The sequence below is a fragment of the Haliotis rubra genome, unplaced genomic scaffold, assembly GCF_003918875.1.
Source record: "Haliotis rubra isolate DU_JTF1 unplaced genomic scaffold, ASM391887v1 Scf489, whole genome shotgun sequence".
NCBI lineage: Eukaryota > Metazoa > Mollusca > Gastropoda > Lepetellida > Haliotidae > Haliotis > Haliotis rubra.
Window position 1 is genome coordinate 105,682 of NW_025767178.1, and position 23,565 is coordinate 129,246.

General features: G+C 37.8%; 1 protein-coding gene across 24 annotated transcripts in view; it reads left to right on the forward strand.

Annotated features, from left to right (window-relative positions):
• LOC124291266 (tropomyosin) overlaps positions 1-23,252 on the forward strand; it is a 32,270-nt gene extending 9,018 nt beyond the window's left edge. For 3 of the 24 annotated variants that reach the window (XM_046728227.1, XM_046728209.1, XM_046728232.1), the window contains 7 exons: positions 5,896-6,029; positions 8,923-9,040; positions 11,607-11,677; positions 15,315-15,390; positions 17,346-17,408; positions 17,847-17,916; positions 22,024-23,252. In XM_046728227.1, the coding sequence (XP_046584183.1) occupies positions 5,896-6,029; positions 8,923-9,040; positions 11,607-11,677; positions 15,315-15,390; positions 17,346-17,408; positions 17,847-17,916; positions 22,024-22,106 (615 nt within the window). In that variant the 3' untranslated portion in view covers positions 22,107-23,252. Of the gene's footprint in view, positions 1-5,895; positions 6,030-8,380; positions 8,499-8,922; positions 9,041-9,400; positions 9,519-11,606; positions 11,678-11,742; positions 11,814-14,370; positions 14,447-15,165; positions 15,242-15,314; positions 15,391-17,345; positions 17,409-17,846; positions 17,917-18,339; positions 18,410-19,963; positions 20,043-22,023 lie in introns of all 24 variants that reach the window. The other 21 variants (XM_046728231.1, XM_046728217.1, XM_046728229.1 and 18 more) reach the window with 18 other exon arrangements.
• The last annotated feature ends 313 nt before the right edge of the window (positions 23,253-23,565 follow it).

Genomic DNA, 23,565 nt, shown 5'->3' on the forward strand with positions numbered 1-23,565 from the left:
AAACCCTAACCCCCTAAAATAATCATAATAAACAGAATACATTTCAAGCGGGGTTACGGGCGGAACTCTTTCCAAATAAAAACCTGTATTTTTCTTTTCCAAATGCATACTTTATCGGTAAACCAGAAAGAAACAGTCCCTAAATTATAATCATAAAACATAATAAAAAGTCCAGAGACTTTTTTTCATTTCAAGAAACTGTGGATCCACTTTTAAAAGCCTAATCAAAACTTTTCTGTTCAGAACTGCTTACTATATTTGACAATTTCCCCTCTCACTCTACTGGCTCCTACATATACGTCAGTGAGCAAATGGACACCAGGTGCTATACAAGTGAATTATTATTATTATTAAATATAGACTTGCCACATGATATAGACTTGCATGGGCTTTTGGGGATATATTTGTTTCAGGGTCTGTATGGCAGACTACTTCACTCCTAAAAATGATTTATGGCTTTGGTCATTTGGGAGACCTTACAAGTTGGATTCTGAAAGTTCTTTTGGAATCTGTTTGGTATTGTATTGTGTCTTTAATCTATCAGTAAATGGCAGCTGTCAATATCTCCATTCAACACTAAGTCATTAATTTCATCATCCAGACGAAGAAATGAGCATGGCCAAAGGAACAAAGTCCAATTTGAACATGTACAGGTCTCTTTGTGTTATTTAGCAGCACTTACTGCTAATCATGAACTTTGGCTTAACAGGATTTGGATTATGAACAAAAGTACATATACTGCTTCTTTCAAAGAGGACAATATTAAGGCAAAGTAACTTCAGATATCCCTACCATATAAGGCCAGTCTTGTTCAGCATGGAGGGTATGCACAAGGATAGGCTAAGTGTTGGTATCCTGCTGTATTGTTGACCACTGAGTGATTCTATTGTAATGTCACACCCATCACCACCACTGTTGACTCACAACAGGAACTTCTAAAGGGTTCACAAGTTTCAAGCATGTACGCCCAAAATTTATTGATATTGGTAACTTGTAATATTTATGACCTCTTAATGAGTTCTTTATTTGCACTGACGGGCTGAGGATGGGCACAGTGCTGTCCAGTCCAAATGTGTCTGTAAATGAAGAATCTCTGAGAGTTGTAAAGATAAACATAACCTCATAAAGGTCACATCAGCTATGTCGGTCAAAGCAAGAATGCAGCCTACCTCTCTCCGTTTGGACTCTTGAACAAACTATGTTCTCTTCAGAACTACCTCAGCAATGAAAGATGTGTCAATCTCAGGATTATTAAGTTAATTATGCACTTTGACTTACAGTCAATTTGTGGTCTTACTAACTTGTCATACTGATTGCGATTTCCTTTTTTATTTGTATGTTATTGCATTCATAAGGTTTGCTAACCTTTTGTTAGGCAGAGAGAGTTCCTGTTGGTCTGCTGGTCTTGTGAATTTAGTGAAAGTTTGGAATGCTGAGTGTTGTCAGTTGAGAGTAGCAAGACCCAAGTGGTGACCACAAATTGTCAATAAATAGCATTATCTCATAACACTGGAATACTCATCATTTGGAGCTACAGTCTGAACATCACTCAATCATTTCCATCAGGTGTCTGATTCACATTTTTGTTTCCTTGTGCCCAAACCTTATGAAAGGAAGGTCTTTTCAGATGTAAGAATTCATTTGTCATGCTTATGCCTGTATCTAACAAAACACAAGATTAGAAAATTGAAGACATTTGCAAGTATTGCCAATACTGTTTGCTGTAATCAAGTAAATTTCAGAATCAATTTTGGCACAGTTTTTGTTTGTTTATGAACACACTGGTCGGTTCTGAAACAGTTATGTTGTTAATGATTGCAGAAATCATTCATGAAATGACATGAGTGAAGAATTTTAGAAATAGCTGTGATAACTGTTGTGAGAGTATGATATTTCCCAAGTAAAGATATTTATCATGAAATTATGAGGTAGATCAGTAAAATGGAGTTTTATGTTACTGTGCTACCTTGTATGTTTAAGACCTTTGGCAAGTATGTATTAACATAATTCGAAAGTATCCTCGTATGATCTTAAAGCATTTTGGATATTGCCTATGCAAGTATTTTAGTGTGAAATGTTAGTATGAGTAGTATCTTCTGTTGCATGAAGCAGTGCTTTCTCCTTGTGCTCTACCAGGCCATATAGGAGAATGGTCCTTGAATTGTGGGGAATGTAAGGATAGTGTTCCCGCTCTCTCAGGCACAGCGAAACACAATGGTGTTTGCTCAGCCAGATTTAATGATTAAGTTTCTGTTGAAAAGATAAGGTTTCTAATTTGTTTGCAGTAAGAAAGATAGACATAATCTGGCAGGCAGCAGCAAGACTTCAGTGCTGACCTGGTTACCTCTGGGCCTGTCTGCCAGCTATGCAGTGACGGTGCCACATAACACTGCATTATCCCAAATTACTGAAGATATCATACTGTTTATTAAACCTAATTGATCTTATTCTAAGCATTCATTCTCATGTTTTTATACACCTGTGCATTAATTAAGCACCACCCAATTTTGAAAATAAGATGTGATGCTACAGATAAGTTAGGGTATAGCCATCAATTTAATCAACCCATTCACAATAAATAACAAATTTATAGGCCACACAACAATCAATTATTACTTTGACTTTTCAAAATAAGGTAACTTGTTTTAGGACAGAAAAACACCTGTTTTAAATATAGGCAATTATCTTAATAAAATACATGGTAATTTCAATGATGTTTTCGTTTTTGAAATGCTGCATTTAAACCAAATTCACAATATATGCATTTGCAATATAATTTACTTGACAGTTTACAATATTTAGCTTGGTTTGATAACTTTGCCGGTGCTCATTTATAGAAAGGTATTTATGGCTGGCTGCATGGCTCCCCAACCCCCACCCGAAAATTCAACTTTAAGGCTCACTCTTAGTCTTAGATAAGGATGAGTTTTAACGTGTTTCGTTAATTGTATCTGAACATACTGAAAGACATATTCTACATGGATTTACAGGACGCGAATTCCTGCGTCCTATACGCATAAAAATTGACAATGGACGCAACCAAATTTATGAGCGCGTCCACAGGGACTCAGAAAAAATCCAAATACTTTTTGTAAAAATTCCAATCAAGTGACAATACGTTATCACTGAGTTTGCTACTAGCTAGGTTATGGTATTATTTGCAATTTAATGTAACAGTGTGATGATCATGATACACAATACAATAACAGTATTAATAATAATATTTAAGTGTTGTCCAGGACCCCTGAAAATTAAGAGTATGAGTCCCAGGGACCTTCAAATACAGGACCTTCAAATATAAATCCCTGATTCTACTTCTTAAATTGCCACTCAGAGAAAGTTTTCCTCGCCGTTAAAATTTAGGGAGTACAGCTATCCTTGTGAACAAGCATTTGTATGTACAAGCATTTGCTGTTGAATGTATATTATTATGTAGATAGACCAGTTCATGATATGACTTGCACTGTTCACAGCACTTAGTCATAGCCCTGTATTGTTGATCGGACGACTTGGATCCTTATCAGGTTTCTTTAAGACAGCATTTATACAGTAGATAAGATATACATGTCCTGTTCACAGCAAAGCTTGGCTGAATTAGTTGCTTGTCTTTGAATTGAGTAGTCATTGATTATAGTTATTTATGAACTAATCTGTTCATTTGGCAGAGATATTGTGCATAAACCTTTGAAAAGAATAAGAATGACTTTTACAGTTTGTAATAATGTTGACAGTAATGATCTGGAACAGACTGTACAATGACAACCATCACAGTTACAACCCAATTTGTATCATTTGTATGCGAATATACATTATTACAGCATCCAGGTGAGGTCTGCTCATGCATTGATGAATGAGCTTTCTGCACTGCTGTTTTGATTCAGACTGATTGTAGGCGGTTAAACCAACCAAGCTGAAATAAAGTTTTGTAGGTCAGACATGAATTTTATCATGCATTATGCTTCAGTAATAGGATCGTCTCTTAATCTTGTTGCATTAGAGTACTTGGTAGATACGGTTGCTTTGTATGGGATCAGTAAATGCAAAGTATTATCCATAACCAACTGGAGTTTCTATTTAGTCATCATAGCAGCATAGTGTAGTTAACAAAATGAAGTGCAGCGCGTTAAGCTGTTGAGTGCCTTGCATTCTGGTGAGACCAGGAAGGTTGTGTACACTGTGGCATTCGCATGATTAAGTAAAAGGAAAGTCAAACTACACTGGCAAGTGATCACATCCTGCTGATAAATAAATGTGGTAGGCTGCCCTTCAATTTGAGTTCATATTTTATGCTGCTTACTACCTTCTTTGTTGTACTTGCCATGTGCTGTTAGTGTTACAGTGATCTTAGAATGAAGAAGTGTAGATGAGTCATAGGTTGTTCATGCAACTTGTGTCAGCAAGCGTTCTGAGCCAGGTAGCACACAATCACCAGTGTCCTTCCCCTAGTATACTTTCAAACCATCTACAGCATCGGGTTGATTATTTATTACCAGGCACAAGTTGCATGCAGGGTGTCATTGATTCCTGTGTATCTGGTCCACTTTTATGGCTATAGATTTTTCTCAGCTTATAATAATGAGATTTAGCTTTGTGCTCTTGAGGGGCCTGGAGTGTCAAGCTTGACATCACATTTGTGTTAGCAGTTATAGGAAGAACCTGATGATATTATTTCTTCACATACATGCTTGCTCAGATGTCCTGTTGTTAACCCTCTGGATGCCGAGGTTTTTTTTCAGGCGCACATTTTCATAAGGTTTGAAAAGTGAACGTTGTGTGAGAATTGTCTTTTGTTTCGTTTCGTTTCATCTAGACAGTTAGTATTGGTCACAAAGACCATTTGTAATTTAATTCTAAAATGTATGGGGAATTCAGTGATGCGCTTGTCGCAGCTGAATATGAAACATAAGTGATGTCATATGCGTCTCAATACCGGCCTTCGCGAAACGTGATTTTGTAAACACTATCCAATATGCTGGAAAGAGCACTTCAGCGTTCGTGTTAGTGTATTTTCGAAAACATCCCAACTGATTTCTAAGGTCATCAGCAACCTTTCAGAATAGTCATTAGTGGTTTAATGAAAAACTGATATCAGTGATCATTAATATGCTATTTTTGAAATTCAATCATCCCAGTAATTATTCGATTTTCACATTTCAAAACATACAGCAAATAACACTGTAATCGCGATTTTGTATTGTGTCAAAAATTGTTACATTTACGATGAAGCCTGGTTTGAAAGGTCTTTTACAGCACTTAAGCATTGTCTGAGATAATAGTGGATGGTATCAAGAAACGGGATTCCCCGCAGAATTCAAAACTGTGAAGTATATTTGTGTGCGTGATATATTTAGAATTTTATTGGACGTCAAAGTGAGGGTTGAGGAGGAAGGACATATGTCCCTGGGGCACCCAGGGGTTAACACTGGTGTTGTTACTGTCTCACACATTATTTGCGTTTTAAATGTAAGCTGGAAGTCAAAAAGGATACTTGTTACAGCCATGTTGTTTGAATGTTAATGAATAGATTATAAAATACAGTATAATGTATTCAGGGGTGTAAATAACTTTTAAATTGCTAGTGTACTCCGGTACAGTGGCACATGTAAAATCACTTGCCCTGATAATTTTTCCACTATACCAGCCGATTTTCTTGTTGATTTTTTAATTAAGCAACATAATTAACTTTGGAAAGTCAACTGGACACCGATACAGCATCATATACAAATTTGCTTGCCCGACAGAAAAAAACACTGGACTAGGATGTGGGGCAATGGGTTATTCCTGAATAATAAAGACAAAATCATACTTAGTCTTCAATATAGTTGTCAAACTGACTAGTTGTTTCTGCTAGCTTAGTGAGTGCAGCATGTGGCTAAATGTCAGGTTATCTTGTAGATGGAACAAGAGGTGAGCGGCACCACCAGAAAGATCACACTGCTGGAGGAAGACCTGGAGAGGAATGAGGAGAGGCTTCAGACTGCCACAGAGAGACTCGAGGAGGCATCCAAAGCTGCAGATGAGAGTGAGAGGTCAGTCACCAGCAATGTAGTTGGTATGCTAAGGTTGGGTATCGGTGGCTGTTTTGAGACACCAGACTGCATCCAAAGCTACAGATGAGAATATGGGGCTGAGATATGGGTGGACTGGTGAGGGTACCTCTGCGTACACTGCCTGATATATATGTCAAGGCTGCTAGTTCATATGTCGGCCATAAGGTGACAACTGTTGTCGTTTTCAAAACAGTAGGGCTGTGTATTGGCAAATAAATTGTATTGCAATATATTGTGATTCAGGTACCTGTATTGCGATATGTATTGCAATATATTGGGAACTTTAGTTATTGACAGTGAGTGACACTAATTGTTCATGTCAATCCTATTTTCTACATTATAAGTCGCTAAACATACATGGTTATGGTTCTGATAACAGCGATCTCAAACTTAGGTTGCATAGTCAGGGATTCTATTTTCCTTTTTATACAATTTATAGTATTACAGTATGCTGTTTTGTCATTGAATAACACAGGAAAACATGTTGTGAATGTAAGTATGTGTAGATTTTAATTTAAACCATAAAGATAATCACAAAAATTCATATGTTCTTTACCCAATATACCGGTTCTCAGAAAAAATATTGCAATACATATCGTTTGAAAAGCGTGTTGTGATATACCAGTAACACCATGCAGTCCTACTAAACAATTGGAAAGGAAAGGTGGGTTATTGTTAAGTTATTTTTAATATATGTTGTTGTTGTTGTTTTATTGACAGAAAGTGGTTAGTTATTTCTCCCAAAAATGTCCTCTGTCATTAAGCATGTGCAGACTATAGAACAACAGAGCAAAAACAAATCCAGATGGCAAATGAAAATTCAGCAAAAGGTAGCTTACAAATGTGGGTATCAATCTGACTACATTCATATATTCCTTATTTCTTCTTCTCAGTTTTTATGAATATCAGGAGCTTTATGTAGAATGCCACCCTGTTAATCAACTCCTGGATGTCAACTTACTAATGTTGAGAATATGTTTATCTTAAAGAGGACATTTCTGTGAGTTCATATTTTGCTGATCAGAAATCTGTTTAATCTGGAACATGGCCCAGTAAGCCTTTGTTTGACAGGAATTAATTATATATTAAATTCATCTATTTTTCCTTTCAGCATGTTCATTGTTTTCATGTATATCTATGAATAAAACCATAAGCATTTATTAGATGACTGATATCCACGAGTCTCCTTGAAGAATGGCTGTACCCCCAAAAAGATGTCTGCAGACTTGTTGGTCAATAGTTAACTGGTTTTCTCAGGCAATCTTGATTGAATGGCAAGGCAAAAATAATAATATACAGATTGGTGGTAATTTTCAATTTGTGGAGGGTGTTGGTAGCAACAAAGGTAGATGTGCTGTTGCTTTGACCTTTCATGGTGTCAGTATTGACCTGTCACTGTTTACATGTCATCATCTTATCGCCAGTCAAACACCCATTCTCTCTCCTCAGACAAATCTTGAAAGAATTCCTTATTTTGACTTGTGTACATATTCGTCGTTGGCATTCAGTGACTGAATCACCCCTCCAGCAAGCCAGTTAATGTGCAAACACCCAATAGCCTATGTTTGTGTGTAGTGATGAGAAGTGCTCCTGCCTACTGCATCATTCAGCATTCTGTTGATAACAACACGTTCAAGCAACAACTGTTAAAATTCATTTTCATGGATTTAGTAGGACTATGATGAGGTGCAGCATTAAGCCTATTCAAACAAATTTTGTACAGACTCCTGGATGTCAAGTTGTCCGTTTTAATGATCTTTTTTATTGGCATGTATCTGTTCGCATGTCGAGACAGTTTGAAACTACAGCATAAAACTTATGTGTTTCATAGCTGCTGTTATTTGTTTATATTGTTTGGGTTTATACACACACAAAAGAACACTCAAGTGTTTTCGGACATGTTTCACTCATATTATGAGGGAATAGAGAATAGCCCTCATGTCCCTGACGAATTAAATGAAACATGTTGAGCACATTTCTTGACTATACTTGACCTACACTTGTGTGAAAAAATGTATTTATTATTTCTTCAGTAAACTTCACATAAGGCAACAAGTTGTATCATTAAAATAATAGCATTCCACATATACCAAGGGTAAGCTTGCTTCAACCGTCCTGTTTGAAATATTGTGAGCTCTGCTGCTTGTGAATCCCAAAAGACAAGAAATCAATGCTTGTGAAGCAGCAGTGATCAGTCAGTCGTTCAGATTGGAAATACTCGCCAGCCTGCTAATCAGTACATAAGTTGTATTATAAAAAAAATTGTGCGGGAAGGAGCCTCAGTTGATTGAGCATGAGATTTGCATGGTGTGTTGTGATGTCTTCTACAGGGCTAGGCGGAGTTTAGAAAGTAAACTGTTTGCAACTGAGGAACGAGCTGAAGCATTTGAGGAACAGTTGAAGACTGCTCAGATAGTGGCCCAGGAGGCTGAGATGAAATATGACGAGGTAGGTTGGCCATGTACGACTAACTCCTTATTTCTTCAGCTTTTCAGGTTGCAGATAGGACACAGGCAATGCATGTCTGGCTTGCTAAGCCTTGTGTTCAATATTGTCTTGCTATTGTACTCACAGATGGGGTCATTTATGCAAGTTCAGGATTTATGGTCACAAAGAGAAATGATGAAAAGCTGGTACAACGGAACTTATATCTTACTGTAGCAACATTATGAGACTATATACTTCTTTGAAAAAGGTATTGTGAGTTAACAATTGCAGGAATGCAGTATTAGCACAATGGTTGCTTCATTGGTTGATTATTTTAATACTAATTGACTTTTTTTTTCAGCAGTTTGTAGGTGGTGCAGAGAAAGAGGAGTGTAGGGATTTGTTCACCCTGTTATGACCATGTAGTAACCCTGTCTTCCCACAGAGGGCGCAAAGTGCTTGAGAGCAGGAGTCTTGCTGATGATGAAAGGATAGATCAGTTGGAAGCTCAACTTAAAGAGGCTAAATACATTGCAGAAGATGCTGAGCGCAAATACGATGAGGTGATTCTCGTGTCTGCCAACAGATGTCACTACATGAAATTCTACGGCATGACTCGTGCTAACATCCCTCATTGTACAAAAGCGCTTAACAATGTCTTACAATGGTCAAATGATCTCTTTTTCAACCAGCTATCTTACTTTGTGTTTTATAAATTCGTCATTTAGTGTTAAATGAAAAAATACTATTCTATACTGGTTTGAGGGAGAGATCAGACTGTAGTATTAATACAGTATTAATATTTTTGTTTCTTCATCTTTGATAACAGCAAGTTGAGAAGTTATACTAAACCTAAACTGCGCGTTGGTGCTTGTTGTGGTATCTAACCCACTGACCTGACGATCTGTCTATTACACCACTAGAGCACGTAAGGTACTGGAAAACAGGAGCCAGTCAGATGAGGAGCGAATCGAGTTCCTTGAGAAACAGTTAGATGAAGCCAAATGGATTGCTGAAGATGCAGATCGTAAATATGATGAGGTGACAATCTCAAAGTACACCCATCCAACTGAGTGTTTGAATTAGCATTGTCACAGTAGGCATGGGCACATGGGCATCTTGCCATCCATGACCAACAATTCAGTCAGCAGTCCGTCCCCTGCACTGCTCTAGTTTGGGATTCTCATCAGTCTGGTTGTGTTTTGTGCTGTGCTCCCAGTCTGTCACTTGCAACTTTCCCTGCATTTCCATATGGGTTCTTCATTGTGAAACAAATTGAAAACACTTTTTACTCACCAGCTCAATTTGTCTTGACATTTGGTGGACCATACAAAATCCGTTAATACAGTGAAAGATTGCAAGTGACATCAGTTATGTTCTCATTTACTAACATTACTCATAAGCAAACTCAGAGAAAAACTGTTATTCATTCATTTTATTATTATTGTTTCATGTCATTATTATCAAATGGGTATCACTGTTATTGTGAATGTTCTTCTCTCTTTTTGGGGGGTTTCGTGGTCAATTTCTATTTACACTTTTGTGCAAATATGCAAATAAAGTTTGACCTGAAGCTCCAGGCTTCAATTTGCTATAGACTTGGCATATGTGATAATTTCTGTTCTTCCTTATTTTATGAGGAAATGAAAAATGCTCTCAGTTTCATATTTGTAATGCTGAAACAGTGACAAAACAGCTCTGTATAGACATTTCCACAATTAGAATAACAGAAATATCTTCACTTTCAATCATTAAAACAATTCTTTATATTATTTCTCTGTTTTTGATAAGAAACAATACATTAAAGAAAGTGTGTGTGTGTGTGTTTGTTTGTACATGTATATTGTATGTAGACAGTTGATGGCTTACTAACTCAGTGAGGAACTTGCTTCTATGAATACAGGCTCTGCTGAAATATTCAGTCTCTGTGTCGAGCAGAGTTCCACTGCTATGCAAATGACTGCTTTGATGTTTGTGTTTCTTTCAGGTGCATGCTGGATGCACAGTTGGAATTTGCTGTTTGATGAATGTCATGAACAGTAACAATACTAGTGTTTTTGTGGATTTCAAAATTGTTTCGTCTTTGATGGGTAACATATTTAGATCACTAACACAGAATTTGCAATTTTTAAATTAAGATTTAAATTTACTGTTTGCAATGTTACAATTTGATAGTGTTTGTGACATGAGTGTGTTAGGGTCCTTCTGCAAGTGACTACATCAGCTATTTGCCCTCGGTTAAGGAGAACACCTTCCTCTTACTGACCTTCGTACTTCCAGGCCAGAGGGTAGTGTGTAAAGTGGAAATACTTCACATTCATAACCTCCTTCATAACCGCCTTGTATAGTCTTTTGCTAAAAGGGGATTCAAGATTAACAATTAACATTTTACATAGCAAAAGTTTTCATGTTGATTTTCATTTATAAATTTGGAAATTCTGATGATATAGTCACTTCCAGGAGTTCAGTTTGTCAACTGCAAGTTTTGTGAAGTGTTTATAGCTTAACCATACATGTAACTTGTCTTCCTATAGGTTATATTTGGTATGACAGGTTTCATGTTAGACCATGTTAGTTCTAGTACAGATGTTGTCCCACCCACATCGGCCAGTGCAGTATCTATGCCAGTGCTAGTTGATGCTGTGTGGAGGAACACCTGGCATGTCCAGTAACTGTCCTCAACAGAGCCTTTGCTCAACCTGCCTTGTACAAGGAGGAGCCGAGGAACCCTGTGGTCAGGAGCCTGCATTTTGAGTGCTACTAACAGATACTCCATAAAAGCATGCATGTTTTGCAACCTTGGCATTTACATCAAAAAAGAAGTTTGGTGTTTGAGTACAAAGAAAAGCATGGTGCATGTTCCGTCAGTGTTCAATTAACTTATATGTATAGGTCTTGGGACATGGTGATTAATTAAAGAAATATGGAATTATTTCTAAAATCTGCTTCATTGAAAATGTAGAAAAGAACTGTTTTAATTTCTTATTTTAATTGGAGAGAACCTAAATGAATTAAATGTGACTTAATATATGTAATTGATGAATACAACTTAGTTTAAAATAAATGTCCCAAGACCTGTTGTTTTCTGGACATTTATGGAATTGACCAATGGCATTAATCTCAATACAGGCTGCCCGTAAACTCGCGATCACAGAGGTTGACCTTGAGCGTGCAGAGGCTCGTCTTGAAGCCGCAGAAGCGTGAGTATCTTTCAGCATTTCATAAAACTCCAGCTCTGATTAGTGAACATGTCTTGTATTCTCAGACTGCTCGCAAGTTGAAATTGTCTGAGGAACAAATCGAACGCTTGGAGGAGATGAGCGAGGACTACGGGAGGTTGGTGAGATCGTTGGTGGCAGATACTATATGCTTAACGGCTCAATCGGCTCAGAGGGCCTGGTTGACTCTGTATGGTGTGTTGTCTACTGTTCATTGTTACCACATTATGACATAAATGGGTGTCTGACATTTTTCTTTTGCAATTAGTTTAATCTCCTGGATACCAAGTTTGTTTTGGCCTGATGCACATTTTCAAAATGGAATGTTGAGCAAGAATTGCGTGACACTGGATCTACCTCCAACTGTAAGAATTACACAGATATGTAGAATATATTTAATAAAACTACACAATGGTGTAAATTCAGGTGCAAATACTTATGCAGTTTCAAAAGTAGACACTGTCAAATGTAGTCAGAAATGTGTTACAAAAAAAGTAAATTTTGCCACTTTGATCATACACCGTAAAATGCACTGACTATTTTTTGTATTTGGCATATCAGATGGATTTGCATGCCTATGAATAATACATTCAATATGCAGAGTGGCTAAGGGTGGTAAGAGGCATAAAGATAAGGGGGCATAACTCTGCTCTGTTTAACCCTATGTCATTGTAACTTGGGGATAACTTCCCTTATTACTCGCCCATGGTAGATATCACTGTTTTATAATTTTACAATGTTATGACATACTGTGTAATAACGTCACGTGATTATGATGTCAAAGTGGTTTACAGTTATGACGTCACAATGCTAATACCTCTGTCACAGTAGTATTAGACCTTGCTTGACTCGCGGAAAGCTGAGAGGCATCACATTCGTTGAATTCTTAGGAAAGAAGTACACATCATAGGGACTATGTACAGTTTTGTTTAATCTTCTAACGCTTATCTCAGATTAAAAATATTTTGTACAACACTAAATGTGTCAATTTCTTATTAGCAAACTTTTCAACAACAAAAAATGAATAAATAAAAAAATAAAAAAATTATGACCCGGGTTCGATCCACCACATGGGTACAATGTGTGAAGCCCATTTCTGGTGTCCCCTGCTGTGATATTGCTGGAATATTGCTAAAAGTGGCGTTAAACTAAAACTTTCACACATTCAAAAATAAAAAGAGCTGTTGACTACTTATATGTTTAACAAAGCAAAATGTAGATGGTGGAGGTGAGCTCCTGAACCATTGGTGCTGCTTTTCTTCATATCTTTTCACTCTCACGCTCCTCACCTAGCTTATTATTTATTTTAATATAGACACAATCTAGCCAGATGGTTAGATGCCCACCACTTGGTTGCGTTATCAGATTTCTTTGTGTTTCCTCTGCTGTCTCTGCTTCACTTCTTAGTTCTAAATGTGATAAAAGGTCATGAATTAATATTTGGTCTTTTCTTGGGGTGGATTGGTGGGATTTTTCGTTTAGTTTTCTTAACTATGATATATTATTTATTATTAGAAATTTTGCCGTTAACCAGGTGTAAAGCCATAAGTTTCAAGCTTGTGTAGACTAGTAGAGGTATTGAGTTTGCTTTTCCCGACCATGTTCAGTGAGAGAAAGTTTACATAAGATGCATGGCACTTCTGCATGAAACTTACCATTGGTAAGAATAATAAGAGGGAAATGTTTTGGAGTAGTTTTTCAACTAACTACGCTGAGAACTGTTGATCCCTATTTATGTCCGTCTTTGGCAAAAACAGACCTGTGGAAAGCGTAGAACATTCATCTGTGTCTGCTTAATCATTCTTACTGTTCCTCTTTCCTTTATGTAGCACTGCTGCATACACACCTGTCCTTCTATCTCACCTGTGAATCTTCAAGTGCATGTGGTGTTGCGTAGCTTGTGATGGATTCAGTCTTGTTTGGTGCATCTATCTGTTAAGCACAATGAATCTTGCAAAGACCAGCTTCAAAGATGTAGTTTGATGCACTTCTGTTAAAAACCCATCTGGTTGATGTTTCATTTCAAATGGCATCTTTGAATTAATGAGCACTTTGAAACTGGTTGACTTTGTAGTTAAGAATTACCAGTGATCTTTCCTTGATAATTAACTCATACAAGAATCTGTCCAGTTGATATTACATTTTTAATTATCATATAGTGATTAAGAAATCAAATTGACAATAAGGAAGTTTCAAAAAGCTCCATGTATACGTTTATGGGATATTAAATTATCTCCAAATTTGCTTGTATTTTCCCTTTACTTGTCAAAGTGATGATGAAAACTGGGATATTATGATCGTACATTACTGTTCCATTGCCTTGAACGGTTAACCCTTTATCTTATTGTCAAATTCTTACTGTGTTCAGTCTTTCTGATATTAAAAAGATCCAAAAGTACACATTCCAGAACGTCTCCTCAGACCTCATTTCAGTTGCTGGTGATATGGAACACAGAAAAAATTGCTGAATAAGTGAAATGTATAAAACACATGAATTTACTTTTCCTAGATTTCATCATGAAATGGTCTTGTTATTGACTTGTTTTTCAATATCCTCTCATGTTCATGGATGGACTGATATGTTCAGTTTAGTTTGAGAATGAATTTAACATGTTTTGTTAGCAATTAGGTTGCATGACTAATTTTGCGTGTGTGTTTGCTGTTTGCTTTTGCAGGAAGTACAAGCATTATGAAGCTGAAGTTTCCTCTCTAACCACAAACATTAGATCGTTTGAAATTAATGAAGAGCAGGTAAGATTAGCCCTCTCCCAGCTAGATGGCTTGCACATTGGTTACATCATGATGCATTAGTTTCTTTCCATGCATCAGTCCCTATATTGCTGTTCATCCGTCTACCATGATCTGCGAAAGAAGTGCACTGCGTTTTTGTTGGCGTTAAATTTGTTACAATATGGATGTCTTCAAATTTGGCATGTCTGTTTGGCCAGCAACATGCAGTAGTGATTTCAACATTGTTTTCAGTCAACTTTGTGCCACTTTATCTGCGTTTGTACTTTGCTCTTTTTTTTTTCCCGTTTGTCAAGAAAGTACTAATTTTGGAGAATTTGCAGCAGCTGTGTTGGAGATACTCAAGTTGGGAAGGATTAGTTTATGCCCCCCCCCCTGCCTCGCACCATGCTGGATACTTTGACACTGCCGTCAGCAGCCGCATCATAGGTATAGGAATCGTCAGTATAGGGACTGACTGCTATGTGGGTGGTTATCGTAACAAACTGCAAACCACCCTAGCTCACCGTGTTTGTTGGACAAGGCTGGGTTTGAGTGTTGCCCGCTGTGTGACTCATGACTTGGTGATCAGTTGGTCGCATGTTTCTGGTCTGCGCCCCGTACATCCATACGTGCGTCCCTGTTCCCAATGTGTTCGTGCGTCCGAATGACGTCTGCCGTACGTACACACTCACCTTCATCTAACACACCCAGTAACAACCCCTTTTTTTATCCCATTCCAGCCAAATTTATGAGCTTGACGAGGAGCTTCACATAGTGGGTAACAATCTCAAAACCATCCAGGTCCAACTTGATCAGGTAAGCTGGAGCTAGGGCTGGTGCCAGGGAGGCAGTTTGTACTCAAAATCTAATGTTAAGCTCTGTATTTCAGGAAGATTCTCGAGCTTGAGGAGGAGTTGAAGGTTGTGGGCAACAATATGAAATCACTGGAAATCAGTGAACAAGAGGTATCACCATAGTTGCATGGTGTCCAACCGTCTGCCTGCTTACAGGCATCAACGCATGTGTTTACATACCAGCAGAGTGCTAGATATCTGCTGACCGCAGTCAATCATGCAACTTTGCCGCACCCCATTCATACCCAGTAATTTATTTATTTATGTCAAGGACGGAGATTTTGTCTGCAAGAATTTTCGACATGCTATTTTTATGACCAAGTGACCGGTAGTTTAAAAATTTGCTCTTGATCGCCTAGTGTCTGGTGTGAACGGGTGCTCAATGACCAACCCACTGGTGTGGAATTATTGTATTGCATGTATAGAAATGTTTCCCAGATGAATAATATCAGGATCTTGCCCTTATCACCCATTTGCTTAAGAATAGCTGAGTAGATATTGCTGTCCTACTAACTTGGTTTTAATATTTCTCCATAGTACATAATATTGTAGCTTAATGACAAATCTCAAATGCCGTTTTACCTGGAAATCACTCTGGTATCACGATAAGGATCATTGATAAGGAATGCCTCTTCCGTACCATTTGGTGCCTACCATCAGTAACAGTAGATGTGGAGATTCCATGTTGGCTTGTAGGCCACGTGGAAGTCACACAGACACTAGGACGAACTGAGGAAATCTGGACAGAAATTGCCAAAAAGGCTGTATTTGGTTGGTGTAGCTGCCCGCTGACTGCGAGTAAGCAAGCGTTTAGATCTTCTCTCAAACTGCATGCTAGCTGAGTCAACTATTTTGATATTGGACTGAAATATGTGAAGATGACAACCTGCCAAAAAAAACCAACTAAACCTTAAAACGGCCCATCCAACAATGTCCCCCCATCACTTCTCAGGAAAGCTGTTTTTAATTGCATGTGCATTCACAGTAATTTCATATGAAAGACATTTCAACAATACATAAGTTATTTGTCAGTATATTATTGCCACTTCCGTATGTAGATCTAACCGTGTGGATTTTGTGGAAATTGTCCTAACATGCATGGAAGTGAATTACTAATATTGTTAAGTGTAAAGTTAATGAATCTGTAATGGTACAGTTTCCCATCCCACCTGCCTGGCAAGCATGCAGCAGGATAGAGGGCAGTGGTGTTTGGCACTGTGCCCAAACTACAGCTGCAGTGCTGTCCTTTTGCCTTGCCATCTGTGACAAGTGAGAGCAGGCTAAAGCACCACTTCTAGGTGACCATCTCACACGAATGTTTCATGTATTAACCTGGCCCTCTCCATACCACTCACTGCAGCTTTGCTATTATTATCTTCACATATTTCAGACAAAGAGTTGCAGCAAATTTAACATTACCAAAGGAAATTATTTTCACATCACCTTTCCGAGTGTTCAACACACTAAATGTATGGATTTCCTCAGTTTGTTGTATCCCGTTATTTTTCTACACTTTGTTAATCTCACATTCAATCATGTAATGATTGAACTGAACATTGGAAGGTGTGTCCTGATAATTTAACCACTTCAGGTTGCGTTTCACATGATCAGATGAGTGCGCATTTCTAAGTGCTGTCTGGTCAGTGTGGATTGAAATGTTACTGATGTCTTTGTGACACCAAAAGTGCCCTGATCAAGCTCCTTATTTCACAGTCAACCCTCCCAAACCGTGTGGTAGATGAACAGGAGGAATGTGCTGTGCCTCCTAACTCATCATGATGTCCGGTGTTCGGGGAGAATGTTTAACATGTTCACCATTTACAGAATCTGATGATCTTCGTCTTAAATGATTCCTGATGGCCTCTTATCTTTTTTAACTGTAATTCCAGCATATATGTCTGTTTATGTATCTAAGTTACTATTCACTTATATTATTGTTCTGATGTTAGTGATGTAGAGGTGTGAATGTACATGTAGTGTAGTGTGTTGTTTGTGTAGTCTGTTTGCGGGCTGCCAACCCATGGGAGGGAGGTTGTGCTCTGAGACCATGTGTGGGTGTGTTTCAGGCATCTCAGAGAGAGGACAGCTATGAGGAGACCATCCGTGACCTCACACAGAGACTCAAGGACGTGAGTACTACCTCACTTGTACACACCAACAACTTTTATGCAAAATCTAGCATTAAATTTTCTCAAGAGAATCAACTTCTAATATGTTTAAAATTATTTGAAAAGAAGATTGTAAACTATTCATTCTTTGTAATTTTTAAAGAAACGTGATTATAAATTTTGATAAATGTTTACTTTTATGCCCTATTACTTTGTTTCTGCCCATGGTGGTGGGATATTTGATGTCATTTTGTGATTAAATGAACCCCCTAACCTTCCCATATGAATACTGTTGGAGCTGGGATGAGTATGCCCTTGGAAAGGAATGCAGTAGATTGAGCCACATGCTTAGCAGCATTTGTCATCAGGTGTGGAAACCTTTTGGGATGGGCAAGAACCCCTGTTGGGTAGTGTGTAAGCATAGTAATGAAGCAAGCACTCCCCATTCTCTTCTGCTAGGCTGAGAACCGGGCAACTGAGGCTGAAAGAACTGTATCCAAATTGCAAAAGGAAGTCGACAGACTTGAAGGTATGGCTGCAGCCCTGCATCTTGCCCCCAGACTAATAAGAACCAATGTTTGTCCCTCTACTAATGTATTAGTTTCAGCATGCTGGTCTGTATACCATCATAGCATCATTTTCATCGTGCCCCTCATAGGCAGTAGTGGACAGTGGACCAGCATTGGCAAGGAATGGGTGGTGGCGTCTGGCGAGCATTTGCTGGCAGCATGTGACAGCAGAGAGACATACCTGACATCTAACCTCCCCACTTCCCCAACCCATCTTCCCACCAGCCCCACTTTAGCTAGGCTATCTTGGCAGCTACACACCTGGCTCACCAACAACTCACGGCACTGTCTAGTTCTCTTTTTTTTTTTTTTTTTTTTTTTTTATTACCATATCTTATTTGCATGTGTTGATATTCTTGTTTTTGGCTGGTTTGACATGACAGGCTGAAGCAACCTTGGAGTTGACTGTGCGTGAGAATCATTCTCTACAACATACGGTAGATGCAATGGAAGGTATGTCTCCTCAGTGGCCGCCTCTTCCACTGTCGTACCTGCTCACTCCACATTCTGATAGAAAGGCATCGTTCACTGCCACAATTGTAATCTGGCTAATATTTTAAAGCAACTCTAAGATTATCTTTAAAAAAATTGTAAGCACTTCATTGGCTTTCATTGTTCTAAGTATGAGGTGGGTGTAGTGCCGTGTTAAAAGATCTGACTTTCTCTTTTGGATGGTTTAGTTTGTCTTGAGCAGTTACCCAAATGTAACACATGATTGCAGAACTAAATTCTTATATTCTTTCAGAAGTTGTGGCAATTCATGTGAACTTCTGATTTTGATTGTGTCATTCAAAAAGAGCACATCAATTTAGCTTGAATTGAAAGATTCTGAACTAGAGCTTGTACCCAAGAGAGGAGGTCTGTGAAGGACTGATCAACCACTTAACTTTTCTTAATACTTCTTCTTCATCCTTATATTCTTCTTTGCTCTTCATCATTAGTTGTTACTGGTAGCTAACCCTATGTTTTCCACCTGTTGCTGTCTGTCCTGATATCAGGTATGCCTTTCTCTCCTACACCTAACACCCCACCCATGACTGGAACTCTCATAACTCCATGAATAGATATGCAAATCATGACAGTTCAATTCCAGTAACCCTTTGTATTCACATAAGTGTAATCCTTTTACACACCATATACATATCATCATTTACATTTTTGTTTTTGTTCCGGATCTAGTGTAAATGAAGCATGGATGCTTGCAAGTTTTTTTGTCTTGATAAAAACATGTTTCAAGATAATGATTACTACTTTCAGCTATTTTGTAGTATAGCTGACAAGACTGCATGGTTGTTTAGTAGCTATGACGTCATGAAAAAACTAAGAACTTGCTCCTTGAAATGGTGTAATATATACATTTTTGTGACGTCCATTTAGTCTGAATAATTGATTTACGCTAGAGTGTATGCTTTGAAGATTGATGGTAACTGGTGTGAAGCACATTAGATTTCCGCTAGACTTTTGATATCCATACTCATACTAAGAGTTGTATCAGCTGAAGATCAAGTTTCAATGTCTAGTGGAATTTCTAATTTCATGAGTTTTACTAATAGTATATGAAATGTTTGTGTTTTTGTGAAAGGTACTGATGATTTTGAGTGTGAAGTTATATTTTCCGTTTTCCTTTCCTTAATAGACATTTTAGAAAGAATTCAATGAAAATCATCAGCACCATTCAGTGAAGTTTGAAGTGATTACCTTTGAATGTAGAACTGGGGGATTGGAACATAATTGAATATTGTTGCAGCAAAAAAATATATTTACTTCATTTGAAATTGACAGAAAACACCTAGAACATCTTCAGAAATCAACAGATGAAAGTGTCAGAAAATGTCAAACTTAAATCAAGCTTTTGTTATATAAGTTGTGTGTGCGCATCTCTGAAATGTCCATGGCATGTGAGTTAACTGAATCCTCCAGTTCTTGCTAACCCTATTAGATATCAGTCAACCATGCAACTGGTGGCTGTTTGTGCATGATGTGCATGTGTTTGTGTGTGTGTTACAGACGACCTAAATCAGCAGACGGAAAAATACCAGGCTCTGAAGCTGGAGATGCAGCAGACACTCGCCGACCTGCAGGACATGTACTGACCCCCTCCATTTTTTCCTCAAGTATTGCCATGTGCCTCAAACCCACTGACAAAAATACAGCTTCATCTTTGTTATATTATTATTGATTGAATGCTATAGTCTTAGGCTCCCACTATGTCATTCATTTGGAAACTAAGGAGTTGTCAGGAGATCCCCTTGCTGTGAAAGTAACATTGGCAGAGTAGACAAAAATATGATGTGACATCACTACCTCTCTAGTGCCTGCCAGTGCTTCTGATTATTTGTATGAAGAACTCATTACATATAGTATATAAGTAAGGATCTCTGACTTTGTTAAATTTTGGATATGGATGTAACACAGATATTCATTCATCATTTACCTAATGAAAATGCAACAAGAAGACGTGAAATATGGCCTCTCAGTTACTGTTGTGTCATATATTACGTACAATGTGTGAAGCCCATTTCTGGTGTCCCCAGCCGTGATATTGCTGGAATATTGCTGAAAGCGGCGTAAAACCATATTCACTCTCACTATATTTAGTAACTTTGGTAATTGTTCATGGGTTTGAGGTGCACATAGTCTAACCAAGTTTTATTATGTGATTGTTAATTTGTGTTAAACCATCTTGAATGAAGCAACATTTAAATGCATTGCATGAATTTGATGTGTTTAATGTATAGATTAAAAACTAAAAACTAACCATCCAAACATCATAGAGGGGCACAGACCAAGCCTTAGAATGATGTCAAGTAACATCAATTGTACATTTAGCCACCATTTTGTAACTTGTCAAAGATCAGTAAAAAAATCCATCCCTGTATGATTCCTATGTCTGATATAAAGTCCAGGAGGCTGGCCAGTGAGAATTGTATAGTGATCTAGTCTAGTCATGTTACAGAGGCCATGTGCCCCAGTGATCTTACAAATGTTCTTGTAGTCAAGAGGTGATTGTTTGTTATAAAGTAGTCATTGTTATATAGGTTAAGTGTCATGAGTTATGAAAGCTTAATGTCTGACTGGTCTAAGTTGCAGTCACAAGTATCAGGTTATGGTATAGTGATTGTTTCATAGGTTATGGGACAAGTTATGGTTGTTTAAGTCCAGTTTGAGACTTAAATCCTCAATTTAAGCAGTTAGAACTTGCACTTATGAACTGCAAATGCAACCGCATATTTATACCAATTTGCACCCAGTGCATGTTAATATTTGCTGTTGAAAGAATCTGGACTTCAACAAAATGAGGAGGAACTGGCTTGCAGCAGTGACTCAGATGACTATAAGAACATTGATTTAAATGACTATTACTGTTCTTGTCATGAAATAATTTAACGTAAGATACAGTGGACATTAACAGACCCAAATTAAAATTGTGTTATAACAGTGAAAATACCAAAACACAGCAGGTGCAATGTGTTCTTGTCTTGTGCAACTAAGTTATTACCGAAGGTTGGACTGGGTGAAAATAGGTTTAATTTCCTTAAATTGTGATCTGGACTATTGTGAAGATGAGACAGAAACATTGTATTAATTCAAGTTTGGCATTACCAGCATGTTTAGAGAGGGGTATGGGAATGGCTTGATTGGTAGTTTTCATCTCCAGATAATTTTAAGGGTGCTTCAAGTAATTATCATTTCGTTTGAAAGCCCTTGAATCAAAATTCAGCATTGATTAGTAGTGACATGTACATGAACAGCAGTATCATAAATTGAATTTGATTAGAATTAATGTGTGTAGTATGGTGGCGCTCCTCATTCAGACCAGGAATTGCCTCAAGTATGCCTAGTGATTGTCACAAGTGAAATGTTAAGTGACTGTTGTAGAGGCCATGTATGTGTCCAGTGATGTTGCAGAGGTTAAGTGTGTGACTAGTGATGGTTATGACGGCTTAATGTCAGATTGGTGAGAAGTCCTCAAATTGTTTTCAGACAAATTGACTAACAAAATAACATGGAGATTCTATGCTGGCTGCCACAACTCCACCTGAAATATTATTGCCTGTTGTTTTCAGATGAGCTGCTTGCCGAGAAGGAGAAATACAAGGCCATTAGTGACGAGCTCGACCAGACTTTCGCAGAGTTGGCTGGTTATTAAAAGTGTTTTCTTCCCTCTATCAACCGGCCATATGGATTTTGTAGGCTATTCAAAAATTTATCAATTTTTGGAATCATGTTGTAAAGTTATCTCTCGGTGCCTCTTCTCTTCTGCCTGTTATTTTGAGTGCGTGAAGCGAAAAAATGATGACCAACGTAAGACGTGTATACATATTTCTTGCTTTCACTTACACCTATCATGAATTGTACAGAGTTACTAGCATACATGTTGGGGCCCTGCCAAAGGTATTGGGGTGACATTATGGGAGATTTGCAGTGGTCTTGGTACTTTGATTCCTTTTTCGAATCATCATCCTCTTCTACACCATGTCAACTGGGTGTCTGCTTGAGCTGCCATGTATACACGGCTAGTGGTAATCATCTCAGCAGAAGGGAAGGTAACTCAGAACTGCCGATGTCTGGATATGTCTGCACTGCATGTACGCCTGCTATAGTGTCCCTATATATTTTTGGCGAGACTTGTGTAAGTAGAAGTGGGACAATATGGACTTGATATTTCGCCGCTGGTTAGGCTCTGAGGTCACGTGATAGCAAGCTAGGTCTCCAAGTCCAAAGATGAGAAGAATGTGGCGTGTGCTATCTCATGACCATGTCTTGTTCGACCACTGGCCACCGAGGGCTGCGACACAAACTTGTCAAATTTTGTCTTGTACATTTAAGAAACAACCAAATCCACCATGTTTGATAGACACATTAGAGTAGTAAATTTGCATGCGATCAAAGATCACGAAAATTTTATATATGTATTTATTTTGACCCAGATAAATTTATTATAATTTTCTTTATTTCCCGTAAATGCTCTTCTTTCCACGGCTAATGTCTCAGCTATCTTCTGAGATCCAGATCTGCTGATAATGCAAATAAGTTTCCATGCTGTCATGTAACTTTATTTCGTACAAAGTGAAATTGTGCATTTAATCCAAGAAATGTGTACTTATTGACTTGTCATAATGTATATTGAACAATCCTGAAAACAAAAGACAATTTTGTACTTTGCTTGTAGTGGACTTCCACATAACACATAAGACAATTGTATCAAGTTACACATAGAACCCTAGCCATGGCTTGCTGCATTTCCTGGGTATTGCCATTGTTTTTTAACAATAAAAAAATCATCTACTTCCCACCAAGAGTCTGTGATTCTTTCTTTGTTATACCATCAGGACTCTGGCTGATGTGACTTTGAAGCAGAATTTAGTTCCTTTCCTGAATGAATAGATCAGGTATATATTACTTTTTTGTTCACTGTAGTAATACTGCTTTAAGTGCACTAGAAGTGTTTATGGCAATGAGAAATATTCCAAAAATGGACATGTATCTTCTGACACCTCAAAAGATTTTAGTGTAATTTTTTTGCTGTTTTGATCGGGTATTTTAAATAAAATCTGGTGGGGTTTTTTTTAAATTCTCTAATTGATACCACTAAATTGTCATAACCT